The 15,555-nt window shown below is 37.2% G+C and overlaps 1 protein-coding gene across 5 annotated transcripts in view; it reads left to right on the top strand.

Moving 5' to 3' along the window:
• Nucleotides 1–11,665, top strand: part of SYT14 (synaptotagmin 14) — an 88,503-nt gene extending 76,838 nt beyond the window's left edge. For 3 of the 5 annotated variants that reach the window (XM_088052782.1, XM_088052781.1, XM_088052779.1), the window contains 2 exons: nucleotides 801–857; nucleotides 2,011–11,665. In XM_088052782.1, the coding sequence (XP_087908908.1) occupies nucleotides 801–857; nucleotides 2,011–2,324 (371 nt within the window). In that variant the 3' untranslated portion in view covers nucleotides 2,325–11,665. The remainder of the gene's footprint in view (nucleotides 1–800; nucleotides 858–2,010) is intronic. The other 2 variants (XM_014252923.2, XM_088052780.1) reach the window with 1 other exon arrangement.
• Nucleotides 11,666–15,555: the final 3,890 nt, after the last annotated feature.

The following is a 15,555-nucleotide window of genomic DNA, read 5'->3' as shown; positions in this document are numbered from 1 at the left end:
CTCTGTGTGACAGTTAATATTTTGTCTGAGAAAAAATGCTTCTCAGTTTTTCTTAAAGTTTAGTTGAAACAGGGTATGAGCTTTTGCATATTAAATGCATGTGTGAGTATGCATGCACACATACATTAAATCCATAAATATGTGGATTTTAATAAGCAAAATCTTTACATCCTAAATAGAGACCCATTGCTGAATTCAGATATAAGCATCCCTCAGCTCTTTTTAGAGATTCCATCAGAGTCATTCTTGTGCCCAAGTTCATCACTACCCAAAAACTGAAGTATTACAATCAAATATCAATAATTAGAAAAGCTAAGGGCAAAACCAGCTTGGTCTTCAGTTCAATGATTTTTCATTTTATTGCTTTTAATATATGAAGTTTAATTACTTTACTGTGCAGTTTTTCTAAATATGCTGGAGTTTGCATGAAAAAGCATAAGGTTTTATAAGGATATAGTGTTTTTTACCAAATCTGCTATAACTTAATCATTTGCATGATTCTTGCTATGGTAAGTGTGACCTAGAACCCAATGACTATTAGTTCTAAGATAACCCATTATGTAAGCAATGTAATTTCTGTTGAAGATGGCACAAAAACTGCACGAAATTTTCATTTCATTAAATTTTACCTAACAATCCTTGTGTTCAGTCCTTTTTCTGATCTGTGCTGATAAAGGTTTCATGTTCTTCCACTCCAGTGAATAGTGTTTCCTCTTAAACTTTAACCTTTGATCCTCTCTCACCCAACTATTGACATCTGGTCATTATTTCTTTTACTGCTTTCCACCCCCTGTTGTCAGATGGACTGTTCTGTTGTCTAAAACACTTGATAGGTGGACAGGTTTATATAATCCGAGGTGAGTTCCTGTAGAAACTAATTGAATGTTGTCTTTTTCATGCAAAAGAAACCTGCCAGCAGTAAAATATCCACATATGGCTGCCTACCATACCAGTTTATAAAAGCATATGTTTATTTTTTGTGGCACTTTCTAATGCAAAAGTTGCATTTATCTCTGATTATGGATGTTGGGATTTCAGTGTACCTGCAAAGTGAAATACTCAATGTGGTTTTTTTAACATAAGCTCCAACCTTTAATTGATATTATCCATTCATATGAAAAGACAGGACTAAAAATTGAATATGAGATTGTTTTATGCAATTTTATATTTCCTATAATTAGTTAACTTCATGAAATCTGCATCCCTCTGTAGGAGCATTGTTTAGTGCTTTTGGTCCGATGAAAATAGACATTTAAAATTAAGGGTTTATACCCAAACGTTAACGTGTCATGTGTGCTAACTACATTACTTGCATCAGTTTCTTAAGTGTATGCTTAAAAGCACCATACAAGCTACTTTTTCAACAATCATCTTGAATTATGCAAAAAAATTTGCTTTTCTTTAAACATGCAGTAAATATATTCCTTCATGAATCTAGGAAATAATAGGGTTTTTTGTATTGTGTAAACTGCCATCTTGAATGCACTTTGCTACATTTTGGTTTTCAAAATAAAGAAAACTGAAAAGCCCAAACTGAGAACCACATCCATGCAGAGATTATTCTTTAGCATTTTATCCTGGCTGTTTTGATATCATCGCTGCATATTGACATAATTTTTTTTTCCCCCCTCATCATTAATTGCCTTTATTCCACTTCATTTATCCATATTCTTTGAAATTTCAGTGGTATGCTTTACAGTGTTGTGGCTAGTTGGAGCTTGCTAAGTGTTAATGCAATTTAAGTTTTTTTAGGCGAAGCAAGGGGGTCAATGGGAAGAGGATTATGAGGTATACACCTTTAACTTAACCCATGTACATAGTACAGGAGCTACTTCCTTTGTTAGTGTGTTTGTAATATTTTGTTTACTTGTCATCTCTCCATGTGTCTAAGCTAAGCTGTATTCAGCCGTCCTGAATATCACACCATATCCTTGCTCTTTGTAAATACCTCATTCTCCAAATCTTTCTTTCCAAGTTATCTGACATTCCACAATGTGACTTCTTTTGTAGATACATATGTTAAGTTAACACTGCTGAACTCGATGGGGCAGGAGATGTCCAAATGCAAAACTTCAATCCGCCGAGGGCAGCCGAACCCCGTGTACAAGGAAACCTTCGTTTTCCAGGTGGCACTGTTCCAGCTCTCGGACGTGACACTCATACTGTCCGTGTATAATAAACGCAGCATGAAGCGGAAAGAGATGATAGGCTGGATTTCCTTAGGTCTCAACAGCTCAGGAGAAGATGAACTCAATCACTGGACTGAAATGAAGGAATCTAAAGGACAGCAAGTCTGTAGATGGCATACTTTACTGGAATCGTAATGGATGGTAGAAAGTGCAGCTGCGGTTCTAAGGGAATTTGTTCTCCCGGGAAGATGATCAGCCCTGGTCGCAATCAGCAGATTTGTTGTGAGAGTAAAAAATGGAAATTGCGGTCAACATTCCATCATAAAGGATGAACAACCTGAAAAATGGTGGGATTTAATATAGAATCTTCACTTGGTGTCATGAACTTCCTTGGTGTCAGTGAAGCCTTGCTCTACACAGATAGGATAGAGGTCCCTTCCCTGTCCACCTGATGCTGTGTTTGTTTGGGTTTGTTTTGTGGTTTTCAATTCAGAAACATTTTGTGTGAGGTTCTCCAATTTGATGTAAGCTCCTCCTTGTGTACCTTTTGTATTGCTTTAATACTGTAGCTTCTGACCTGCCTGCATTCAGATTAAAGGTCAATAGATTGCACTTTGAGAAAGTTAATGGTCTGTAAAGCAAAAGCAAAAAAAAAGAAAAACCACTGGTGAAAGAACACTTAATAATATAGCAAATAGAAATATACTGTTGTTTTGCACTGAGTTTCTTTCTGGGAGCTTAGTAAAGTAAGTTTTCATTTTTTGATATGCAGTTGGTTTGAAAAATACTAGCATTTGGGCATCAGGTGAACTTTGACATCAAACTAATGTTTCTTCAATCTGTGACAGGAACGAGCTCTATATAAGGCAAAAATTGGGTTTTTCCCTCTTGCCTGTACTTCTGCCTAATCCAAAGAGACCAGATCATTAGTTTGGTCCCTTCCAAAACTCCTTAGACAGGTTGTACTGTAAAACTGTGTAACTTTCTGTTGAAAGCACTTCCTGTATTCATGTATTCCAATGTAGGAAGCTCATAGAGCACGACTTTACTAAAATATATTTTCATTAAGCAAATTGATACAGGTTTCTTTAAAATGTCAGCAGTGGGAAATTAGTTTGAAAGACTGTGAAGGAAGTGGCAGCAGTTTTGCACTCTGAATGAATGCAAAATACTATGGCTTTGCTTGAAACAGGTATCCATTCAGGTCTTTTGTGAGCTGTTTTAGGAATTACCATATGCTATTTGTTGGAAGTAGAGAGTGGACCAGGAGTTTCTACCTTTCTTCTTGAAGAAGAGCACATCAGTAAGTTATTTTTCTAGTGATTTGCCAGCAATTGAATGAATGTTCACACACAAAATAGAAGTCTGCTTTGCTTATGTTCAGGTTGGGAAACACAGCTTTCTAATGATGCAGTGGAGAAGCTGCAGTATCACCAGATAAACACTCATGGCATCCACCAAAATTGGGGAAATATCAGTGCTTCTGAGATTCCTATATGTCCTAAAGCCTTTAGCTGGACTCACACTAATTTAATTACTGCTGAATCTAATTCATATTACTGAAATTGTGCATTACTGAGTAAACATATTTTTAAAAAGCTTCCCAATTCTAACATTCATTTTTTGCCTGTAATTACAAGCTTTGTTTATTTTTAATTGTTGCTGTAAAGAAAGCAGGCAATTTCTTTTTTCTTATAAATGGTGGTGATGTCTTCCTAATATGAGACCTCACTAACTGTTGTAGCACTTGGTGGGTAGAAGAGTAAAGTGTTGGATTTTGTTCAGACCATTTGTGTTAGTCTGAAGTGTTCTCATTAGGACAGATGTGTTCCTCTTGAATTCCTTTATAAAACCTTTGAAGAATTCTGGCTTTGGGGTATACAGACAGTCAAGTACAGTGAGACTGGTGCTGGTGCATGTGCTGTAATAAAGATATTTCACACGGTACTTAAATTCTTACACTATTTAACAATTTCATTAAGTCCTTTTTATAGGAATTTATAATTCCATGTCTTGGTTTATTTGGTGTATTTTGAGGGACTTATTTTCAGAACCATGCTTTCAGTTTTTGTTGATTTAAAGATTTAAACATTATTACAGGCCTCTGGTTTGTTTTTTTCCTCCTGATATTGTGCTGCTGCTTTATTTACAAAAACTTTATTTACTAAATACAAATAATGCAAAAACTTTCTTCAAACAGGAATGGTCTTCATCACAGTAATACAATGCAGGTTGTCTCAGTCATTTTTGTTAGTCCAGTTTGAGAAATGTAATGTTGAGTGTAGAATTTAATACAAAATCAGCATAAATTTTATATGCATAAGGGAAATGCTCAGATTCTCACAATCTTTCCAGCTTTCCATATAATAGAAGCAATGACTTTGAAGCTGTTGTAAAGCAGTTTTTCATTGGGTGTGGAAGTGGTTTTATCTATTCTGTTTGTGGATATTTAGATGCTCTTTCCTAAAACTGAAAATTGTCTTTTGATGGTTGTCTCTTTGTACAGGTTTTGCTATTTAAAATAATGTACAATATTGAACAGCAAGAACTGGGTCAGGTAATTCCAGTGGAGAATATTCTTAACATCATGACTGAACAAATGAAGAAGTCAGTTTGGAAGGTGCAGCAAATAACCTCTTGCAGAACCAAACTAAACTAAACTGTGTCATGATTTGGGTTTCTGTTTGTAGGTTACACTGCTTCAGCTTTGCATTTCAGCATTTAGATTTCTCTGGCACTGAAATCTTAATTTAGACACAACAAAGATCTATGGTACTCTGTGTTGGGCTCATTTGGGAAGAGGAATCTCTCTCTAAGACTTTTCCTAAAGTATCCAGGACCAGTCTGTGCTTCTGTGCAGAAGAAGGGTTGATTTATTTGTATTTATACTGTACAAAGGCTAGGAACTGAATGTATGAAGAATGGAAATGAATGTTTAATTTTGATGCAGTAGAATATAGATTTGCCATGCAAAACCAGTCACACCAATAATTGGATTCACCTTGGGATTTTTGTGAGTTAATTTGTGAGTACCAATAGCTGTCATGTTGTTTTTTTCTTCCTAGAACCTATTCTTATTATTTGATTTGTTTGTAATTTTGTTTTTCATTGCTTATGCAAACCTACACTTTTGTATTTGAAATCTGCCTTCAGCTATTGTGGGTTTTTTAAACCCTACCTAAGGGCTTGCATACACAGTGTGGTTTTGTGCATTCAGTTAGGACTTAAGCACAGAACAGAATTGTGAAGAACAAAGTATCAGTAACAAATTAGAGGCACTTGTGTTTTCCCCAGAGTTGGCTGTGTTTTTTCATAGCTTTTTGTTGTTTGCCTTTGTTCAAAAGTACAGTAAGTACTTGAAAAAATGTATCAAATTAATTACTTTTCTGTGTGCCAGCAAACCATGTAGAAATTGCAGATCTTGAAATGAATCTGTTTCCTGTCAGTGTAGCCTTAAATAATTGTAGAACAGTGACGTTCCTACAGATTCTATTCTTGGAAATATTGCATCCTTTCTGTATATGATCTGTTTGATTTAGTGCTTAGAACATTTCTAATAGGTCGTCCTAAAGTATTATAAATGTGAAAAGGCTGGTCAGTTCCTTTCTGTTCAGGGCAAGGTTGTGAAGGGCAGGACAGCCAAGCATGAAATCACTGCACCGAAGGAGGAGAGGTTGTGCAGCACCTACAGGACATCGCTGTCTCCCACATCCGTGGAGGCAGGAAGGCAGCAGAGCCATCCTGCTGCTCCCATTCAGCCAGGGGCCACAGGGAATGAGGGGAGCACTGGAAAGATGCAAAGCTTGGTCCCCGTGCTGCTGCCTCATGCTCAGGATGTGAGACTACCGTGTTGTAGCTACACTGTGAGGTCTGACTGCAAAGGCAAGGTGTAAGCTCTCCCATGGGAGAAATATGACAGAGTTTCTAAATGAAATCAAAGTCCACTGAAGTCCTTAATAATTAGATTTGGAAATTTTGGGAGCCCTTGGAATGAACATATGTGCTTTTGTGGGAGCTAAATATTGCTATCAATTTGGAGAATACTTGAGCTGAAAACAAGATTTTGTGGCACTTACTGTAGGAAATATTTTTACCTGTAAATTTTTGCAAGGACTTTTGTTGGCAGATGCAGTGTCAGCATCAGTACCTTCCCATTTTCACACTTTTGGAGCAATTCTTTTGTTGTTTAAAATCTGTGTTTGTGTTCTTGATTTATTGTCTTTTTTACCCCCCATTGTCTCACTCCTGCAAACTCCCCATGGCCCTGAAAAGCTGCCTGTGGCAGTCACGGCACCTTAGAGGTCAGGGACACTCTGTACCTTAATGTACTGGTGCAAAATCTCTGTGACCTCTCCAACTCCCAAAGATTTCTGAAATGCACACCATCAGTTCTAATACAGAGAACCAGAAGAAAACTTCTTTGAGGGAAACATTTTCATGTAGGAATTGAGTACAGATCACTCTTAGCATCCCAGTTCTAATAAAAAGTCTAGGGTAAGATCAGGGAATGAGGTTTGAGGGGAGGCCTTTTGGCCTGAGCTGTTCCAGCCTGAAACTAACAACAGAATGCCCTTTCAATTGAACTCAGATTTGTATTGAGCCCTCTACTTATGACAGTTTTCTGGAGGGAAAAAAGCTGTCCTGTTTATAGCAGTCTTCAAAATCCTGACTCGTCACTTGTTTGTAAGGCAGACTGACTTCCTTCTGAAACTGAATTCTCAATAACAGTTAAACATCCTTATAGTTTTCCCACTGATGTGCATGCCTGCCTGCCATTCATGTTAGTGAGAGGAGCCCACAGGTGTCAAGAGGAGAGCAGACCTCACCCTGAAGGTGTGAAGAGCAATGGTATTGGTAGGTTAGAGGGGTGGTACAGCCTGGCACCTGCAAAACAGTCAAATATTATTTCAATAATGAATGGAGGCAAAAAAACAAACATCCAGATACTGTCACAAACTCGTTATTTAGTCATTGTCTCTTTTTATTGTTTCTTCTTTTCCTCAGCTTTTGAAATATTTTTAAAACTTATTATTAAAAATGTTAAAGCAGTCCCTAAACATCTTGACCATTTTAACTGGAACATGCAGCAATGTTTATTGTTAGAAGGAGCCATCAAGAATGTTCTGGTTTTTTTGGTCTCTAACTCAACTGCTAGATTTTGTAGTATGTCACAGCTGGATTTCAGACTACTTTGTTCTGATGGTAGTTCTAGAGGGTAAAGTCACAGGAGCATTTCCTTGTCAGTGAATCACCAACACCCATTGAAGAGATGTTATCTGAGAGCAAGAGCATTAAAATAAGAGATGGCTTCTTAGAGTAGCAGCAACAGTGACTCATATTCCTCTCTTGGAACCTTGTGGCCCTCGGAGGGCCCTGCTCAGACAAACTGTGACTTGTGAGTTGTGAAGTTCATACATTCAGAGCGGTGCTGGTCTCTGTGGACATTGTGTGGCTTCTAAACCAGGGTATTTTACAGAGGGTAAAGGGTTTTTTATTTGCCTTGGGTGAGTAGGGCAAGTGCCAACTGGCCTACAGTGGCATGGATTAGTTTAGCCTTAAGAACTTATCACTGCCCCTCCTTAAATTCAAGCAGGGTTTCTTCCTTTCTGCAGACTATGCAGAAATCTTATGCACCCTTATCTGCTTATATTATGTCTACCTGAATATGGCACAATTAATAGTGCTGGTGAGCTTAGTTCTTACGTGGCGTGACTGAAGCAATGGATGGGCCTGGTACATGCTGGATCAGGTTTTGCTGTTCAGGCTTATGCTGGATCGATGTAGAAACATGGTCCTTATGCAGAGGAATGTGCCAGGAGTCAGGAAAGTGGGTGGTACTGCTCCTGTAGGAATGAAGATCAGGAGACGGCTCTGCCCAGAAAAAGGGCAAAGCTGTCTTATAGCAAGAAGCTATATTTCCTTGGAAGCATCTACTGGTTGAGCTGGCATAAAGGCCCTACTCAGGAGAGCAGAAGCAGTAATACCATACCACTGAAGGAATACCTCATGGACATTCAGGGATCTAATTAATGTCATCCGTTTCTCTCTTGTATCTGAGGACAAGAGTCTTGCCCATTGTATCAATATAATTTTTTTTTTCTGTGTTTTGCAAACCCCATGGACACTGACTGCATGCTGAGGGTCTAAAGTGGATTGCTTTTTAACTTTTGCTTCATTTCCAGAGCGTGAATTTGAATGAATTTGCAGAATTAACTAGAAGCATTATCATAGCTTTGAGATGTAATCTCTAGGCCACAGTACAAGCAAGGAGCAGGGCGTTGAACCAGTTTTGATTGTCAATTTTGCAAATGGCTTATTATGACATTTAAAGAAAAATTTCTAAGCAGTTGAATGTAGTAGGGAATATTTATAAAAAAGGAGATAGAGCAATGATCTTTTTTTACTATACAGCTAGTTTGCTGTCCTTTCCAGTAAACCACAAGGTTCATTAGTGCTCAGTACTGTTTCGTTTATGATAAATGTTTTTAATGTGATTTTCATGACAAAGTGTAATTAGTGAAACCTTTTATTCAATTTTTCCCTTTATTTGCTTTTTTTAAGGAGAGATTTCTCCTTATATAGTATATATACTTTCTTACAGAGCTTTCTTACCTATTTTTATATAAGATGATTTAACAATGTAAAATTAAATGCTCTATGAGCAAGCTATATCACTGTTAACGCAATCAAAAGTGCTAATATAATGACTAAGGGCCTGAACCTTCTGCCTTTTACTTAGGTCCTGGTTTAACCAGATGTCTTTCATGCTGTGTAGAACCTTTCCCTGTAAACACTTCCATCTATTCTTGGGGATGTCTCAGAGAAAGGCACTATTAACATGAATAACAGTGGTAAAACTGAGCCTCCTCTCCATTCTTAGTGGGACATCTGTCATGAGTAAAGGCTGCTGGCTCTGTCCCAAAGTATAGTTTTAGATTATAGTTCCCTTGATCTTCAGTGATTTTGAAGTGACTTGTTTTTCTGGTGACTATAAGCTAATAACTGATCTTAGTGAATACAAATACTGAATTGTGCTGTTACCAGCAAGATTATTAAAATGTGTTACACATTTTAATTCATTCTTTCATTGGGATATAAGGAGTTGGATTTGTGAAGCATTATATTGCATAGAGATAGCACACATTCACCACATTTCTAAAACATATGAAATATACAGTATGTAGCATTTTCTTGCATACTTTTATACTGCCTGTACGTCACCGAAGCACTCGGTGCCTTCCTTCTTTTGTATAAAACTCAATATGTAGAGAAACTGAAGTTATGATGTGTAAACAATGTCACTGCAACCGAAGAGATGTCTTAAACTGATTATTCCTAGTCCAGGAGGTTTCAAAGGGCAGTTCAGTTTAACACAATGCATTTCTTTGAATTTGAAGTTTTCCCCCTTACCTTCCTCACCCCCACCCCACCCCCCATCCAAAAAACTTCCTCATATGGCTGTTTATTCTTAATTGATTCCTTGTCTGATGTAAGTCACATGGTGTTAACCAAAGAACCAAGCCTGTTTCTAATTATTTGAACAAAAAATGTTTGGACTTGCAATTACTGAAAGACAAAAATGATATGATGGATCTCTGTTAACAAATATAAAATAGGCTTCTGTAAATGTGACTCCCAGCTGAGAATTCCAAATACCTCTTTTCTGACTAGATGTGCATTGTTGTATCAGTAGTGAAGTGTTTGGGTTGTGTTTCTTGGTGCATTTTAATCAAAATCTATCACAAACAAAAATATCAGTCAGTAAGTGCTGTTGGATTAGCTTGGTTTACCATGTTATACCTATATCTGAAGTGTGCTACTTTGAGAACAGATTTGGCTTTCCTGTGTCTGAAGTCCTGATGTTGTACAATAATTATCTGGTGTATGCTGGTATCACAGGAACAGACTGATGCTGCATCATATGTACGTTTCCTACCAGTGTCCCTTCATTGTACAACTTCTGTAATATAACACAGTTTTCAGCTACTGTTTCAACCTGAAATTCCTTAAATTTCAATGCATGTATAGCCTTAAACATCTAAGACACCAAGCACAGTTTTAACGGGAATAGGTTATATTTGCAAGTCCTGTTTGTCTCAGAAGTCATAGAATTATTTTTATATATCAGTAAAAGATTGTAGAAAATTAGTACATTGCAGTTGTGTTATCAACCATGCTCCTAATTATATGCACTAAAAAAAGAGGCATTTTTGCTAAATGTTTTAGAGGTGAAGTATCAGTGCTCATTTCCTTTCTTGAATTTGTTTTTGTTTTTATACTTTCATTTCTGTACAGAACCTTGATGCCCTTAACTAATACCTGTGACTGAATTCACACAGATTTTCAGTATTCCTTGAGCTGCTTTTCTTTTTTGTTCATGTTTTAAATTGAATAAGCACTAATTAAAATTCTCCTAAAAAAAAAATCCTTTTTTTTTTTTCCCATTTTGACAGAAACATAATTAGAGCAAATGACTGTTTGCAGCTGCTTATGCAGCTTATTAGAGCCTGAGAACTTTGTTTGAAACTGTCATTATAATCCAGATGAAGACATACGTTTCATGGCATTTCAGTCCACATCAGGTGAAAGCAGGAGCTCTGGCGATGAATGTGCAGATCTGCGCATGGTGTGTCAGACTCTGAATCCCCAGAGGGAGTTATAATTAAGTGTCACATTGTATCTACAGTATCTCCAGTTGTGTGTTGTCAGATACTTGTTGTTTTGTTTTCTTTCCTATTACCTAGCAAAAAACTACTTTTATCATTTTTGTGCTACTGTATATTAATCTTGAGGGTTTCCAGTGTGCAAGATCAGTTTAATGTTGTCAGTTCTCTTTCTGTAAAAAAACCCTGGACTTTCAGCATACACATCCCATCTGTATTCTGGGGAGAGCCAGAATGCCACCAGCTGGTTTTAGTTATATTTACCTGTACAGCACAGGTAACTTCAATCCCATGTTGGTTTGATTGAAACATATTTTCAAACCTTGGATCTGTTACAACATTAAAATAGTCATTTTGCATATCTGAAACTTTGCAGCTGTGGATTTGTATTTTGTTTACTCTATCTCTGTGAAATGTATTTTTGTCAGTTTGAGGACTTTCGATATTTCAAAGTATTTTCTGTATGTGAAATCAGCTTTTTGCATGTGAACTTAATTGCTGGAAACTATTTGGAAAAAAACAGGAAAAATCACTTTTAAACCTGTTGTTGTCACTTTCCTTTGGAATTCATTACCTTGTAAACAAAACCAGACTTTGTTGTTCAGAAGATAGCAACGCTTGGTCAACCACTGGAACTGCTGTCTGCATTAAAGAAAAAAAAAATTAATTTTGGCAAGGTAATCCTGGCCCTTACACACATTTTGGCTCTGTTTACAAATTTCCTAAGTTTCCCCGATTCCCCTTCTGTTCCCCACGGTCTTTGTTGATGTCATGAACCTTCTGCTTAGAGAACTTTGAATTAACCAGTGTGACAATGTTCTAACAAATATGATGTGTATACTGGCAAATAAAGACACACTCAGGTGATCATTCTGTTTGACTTTATACAGTTTCCTTATGGGGTCGTCTGTGGTTCTTTGCTTCTTTGTCCCACATGCATTTCTCAGAAAAGGTCTCGTCTAACATACTTAACTTCTGCTTTCTGAGGAATAAGTAGGATGAAATGAGGCTTGATTTAAACATGAAAGAACACTTGCCATAAGTAACAATGATAACTTTATTGTGACCCAACTTAGATCTTCTGTACTATCCTCTGATGGTTTTTGTGATACTTGTTAGAAAAAAAAGCTTTCTGGGCTTTCATGGCAGCTCAGCTTTAGGAGGTGTTGGAATATATGTGTGTTTTAATACCGAGTAGCATGCATGAAAAAGAATTGTTAGAACAATTAAAGCATTTTTTCCTAACCTAAATGTGGGAACACTTAGTATAAAAAGCTTCTATTGTTTCTTCCCATTTCTGCAGATGGAAGAAGCATAGCCCAGTGACTTTTACTGGATGATCCTGACTCTCTGCACCATCACCATCTGTGCAAATCCTAGAACTCCTGCAAATAAGATAAAATGGTAGTTGCTACTGTTAAGGCTAGTATTTTCCAAAGGCTGTACAGCTAAAAATAACATAGCATTCCATATACAGATGGTTACCTATTTGGTGCTTGAGAAACTTTGAACAGAGCACTTGTGACCATATTCTCTAGAAGATGTCACAAGATCCTTTGGTATCCTTTTCTGTCAGAAAAAACAGAAGCCATGAGTGTCTTTCCCTAGATTATATAAGATCTATTAACAGGTGATAATAGGAAAAATGTTCACTTTAAAATGAGGATTTGTGGAGCTATGAAAATGTGGCAGAATAAGTGAAATAGAATCTGTTGACTGATAGTTGGTCACCAATTATGAACAGCTATTTTCTACTCAAAGATCACAGAAAAAAGAGTTACTACACAGCTTCAGCTGCATGTATGGTACCTTGCAGTCACCTATGGTTCATACAAGTAACTGAGCAGAATTATGTATAATGCTCATAGTTGGTAATTAGTTTGTTATGAAACAGTAATTGCTTCAGACAGGTAGAGCCAAGTTACATCACTTTTAGGCAGATACTACTTTAACTTTCAAAGGTTTTCCTTGAGTAATTGTCTTCATGTGGCAAATTCCACATTAGATAGTATTTAAAATCCTTTGGAAGTCACTGCTTACTTGGTTCTGAAGGTTCTCAAGGGCAAGGGCTATTTAGCATTTTTCTGGATTAAATTTGTAATTTTTTTTCTCTAGTAATTTTTGTTTTTACAGTCCAACAGTGCAGTTCTAACTTAGTGCTCTATTGCTATTAGACATTGCATTTTACTTTTGAATTAGCCCTCCCAAATGAATGAGACTCTTGTTTGTCACCTGATAATCATATTGAATAGTGGCACTTCAGCACAGGGATTCAAACCCCAAACTTACTGTTGTTTTGGCATAAGAATACTAAGAATAGAAGGAAGAAAAATTGCAAAAATGAAATAAACCCTTATCAAGTAACATCATGCAACAAATCAGCTGGGCTTTAGATAAATGATTTATTATTAAATTTAAAACCTAATAGGTTTGTGTGTTCTGGGTGTAGTTTACACTGGTTTGTTTTCCGCTTAATTAGAAGCCTTACATTTCATCTTATTAATAATGAAAACCCTCTTGTCAAATTGTGTAAGATCATGTTGAACTAATATGTATATTTTAGAGGCAGAATAAAATTTCCCCTCATAGTCTTTCATATTATTTCATTGCGTTATGCAAAAATTATGTTCTGCTTTTAATTTTGCTAGTGTGAAGTAAGAAAGCTTCTTCTTCCATTCCCATCTGAGAAAGTACTGGTTTCAAGAACTGTGATGAAGAGAGTCCAATCACTGTGGCCCACTGTTTGCAATTAAATGTTAACTGCAAACAGAATTTCAGAATACCAGGCCATCTGAGCTTTACAAATTTAATGAATATGGGTATAAAAGATAATAGTAACCAAATCTAAAGTTATATCCTATGATATCAGTTCTTGTTGCAGTGGTTCAACAGTTCAGAAAAGGAACAGGCTTAAACATGCCAAAGGAGACCAGAGTTGTACTCCATTTGCTCTTAGTCTCAAGTACACATTTCCCATGACACCACAGCATTTTCATCTGCAGAGACCCAAAGTACCAATAGACTAAAACGTCAGTCACAAGCCTTTGCTGATTAATGCCTTCACCGGAAAATGTCTGGCATTCTTCAGAAAACAGGGAGATACAGAATGCAGAATTCATTCATATTTATATTAAAAAAAAAAAAAAAAAGGCAGGAAAAGGCAATGCCACATAATCAGCTGTTTGATAAAGCTCCAAATCAGTCAGCTAGGCTAAAGGTCATGAATATGTAGCTAGATCTTAGTAAGGCTCAGTGGCAAATCATCACACATGCTTGCTGCAGTTTCCTGAGACCGTATAAAACACTTGGGAGCACAAGCCAGGCCAGTAGGCTGAGAAATGACATTAACCATTCAGCCTTCGCCATCTGTCACCGTGCAGCCAAGCAGACACTTCTGATGGAGTCGTTCTGTGTCTCCTCATCTGGGTTTTTAACTGAACTTCTTCACATGGGGCTTGCCAGCAAATACAAAGTGCTGTTACCCACAGCACTGCCATTCTTATTCTCATTGCTAAAATTCCCGTTTTCTTCCACGTCATTGATATATCCAGGCAGTAAATGACCTGTCATACTATTAAATTAATCAGTGAAACCAATGCACATTTTTGAAAGATAGTATGAAATACTTTGTAAAGCATCACTATATAGAAATTGCAGCCTATGGCATAATAGAATGAAGAATGCTTTTCTGCTTATGCTTAAACATCCCAAATATGTTTGCTGAATACCTTAGTTCTGCAGTCTTCCACTTACTATCAGCAAGAGTCACTGAAGGATCAGGATAAAACCTAAAAAGACTTTTTTTAGTTTTCAGTGAGATCAGTGCCCCAGTGTGACTGAATTGGAACCTAAATGAGTGCCAGTGCAGGGAGGGGGATGGAAGTGCACAGCTGGAGTTGAGCTGTCCTTCCCTGGCAATCTATGCTGATCTCAGTTAAATGCAACATGGAAATCACTACTTGAGGAAGCTGTTCTGAGCATGGAGGCATTTCACACTGATGACTGTTGCCTGTTGGAATATAACTAAACACTTCTCATCTTATTTTTAAAGAAAATCTTGTAAAAGTTATTGAAGTTAAATCCATAGGTGCAGGCAGAAACGGATCTAAATACTTTTGGAACACCAGAGAGTCATTTTGATGGGACAGAAATAGCTACTTGTTTCTAGTATAATAATACATCTTTTAAAAAAAGAAATTGGAAAATTTATAGCAATATCATATTTTAAAATTCTGTCCTTTTAATACAGTTGATGTTATTTTGGGGGTTTTCCTAAACCTCCAACAATGTTCCCTCTTTTTTTTCCTCATCTTACGCCCCCAGAATACTTGTCCCACAGCAGGACCCCCTTCAAGGTCATAGGTTGCCCTTGCCTTCTGACACAAGAGCAGTAGAAGGATTGCTGCTGCTGGTGCTTGGACCCCAGGGAGCCTTTTTGGGGGAAAGGTGATTGTGTGTGACCATGTGGGAGCGTCAGCACCACTAGGAAGCTCAGAGCAATTACTGAGGGTAAATCAGAAGCAGGTGTTTCCAGACAACCTGTAAAGATCCAAGGATGCTAGTACCCAAACCACTGCACATCTCACAGGCCTGCCACTCTGCGTTTTTCTTGGCTTTTCTATGGAATGGGGTGATCCACCCTTTGGCAAACCTTTTATTGCCAGAAATATTTCAAGGTATTGTTGTCTGAGTGCATATCCCACCCTCTCTAATTATGCAGAGTATTTCACTGAAAGCTTTCTCAGTAGGCAGACACATGGCAT

The sequence above is a fragment of the Pseudopodoces humilis genome, chromosome 3, assembly GCF_049639895.1.
Source record: "Pseudopodoces humilis isolate 2021_Gansu_Grassland_sample_001 chromosome 3, ASM4963989v1, whole genome shotgun sequence".
Classification (NCBI taxonomy): domain Eukaryota; kingdom Metazoa; phylum Chordata; class Aves; order Passeriformes; family Paridae; genus Pseudopodoces; species Pseudopodoces humilis.
Note: the sequence above shows the minus strand (reverse complement) of the source record. Positions and strands in the feature narration are given on the sequence as shown.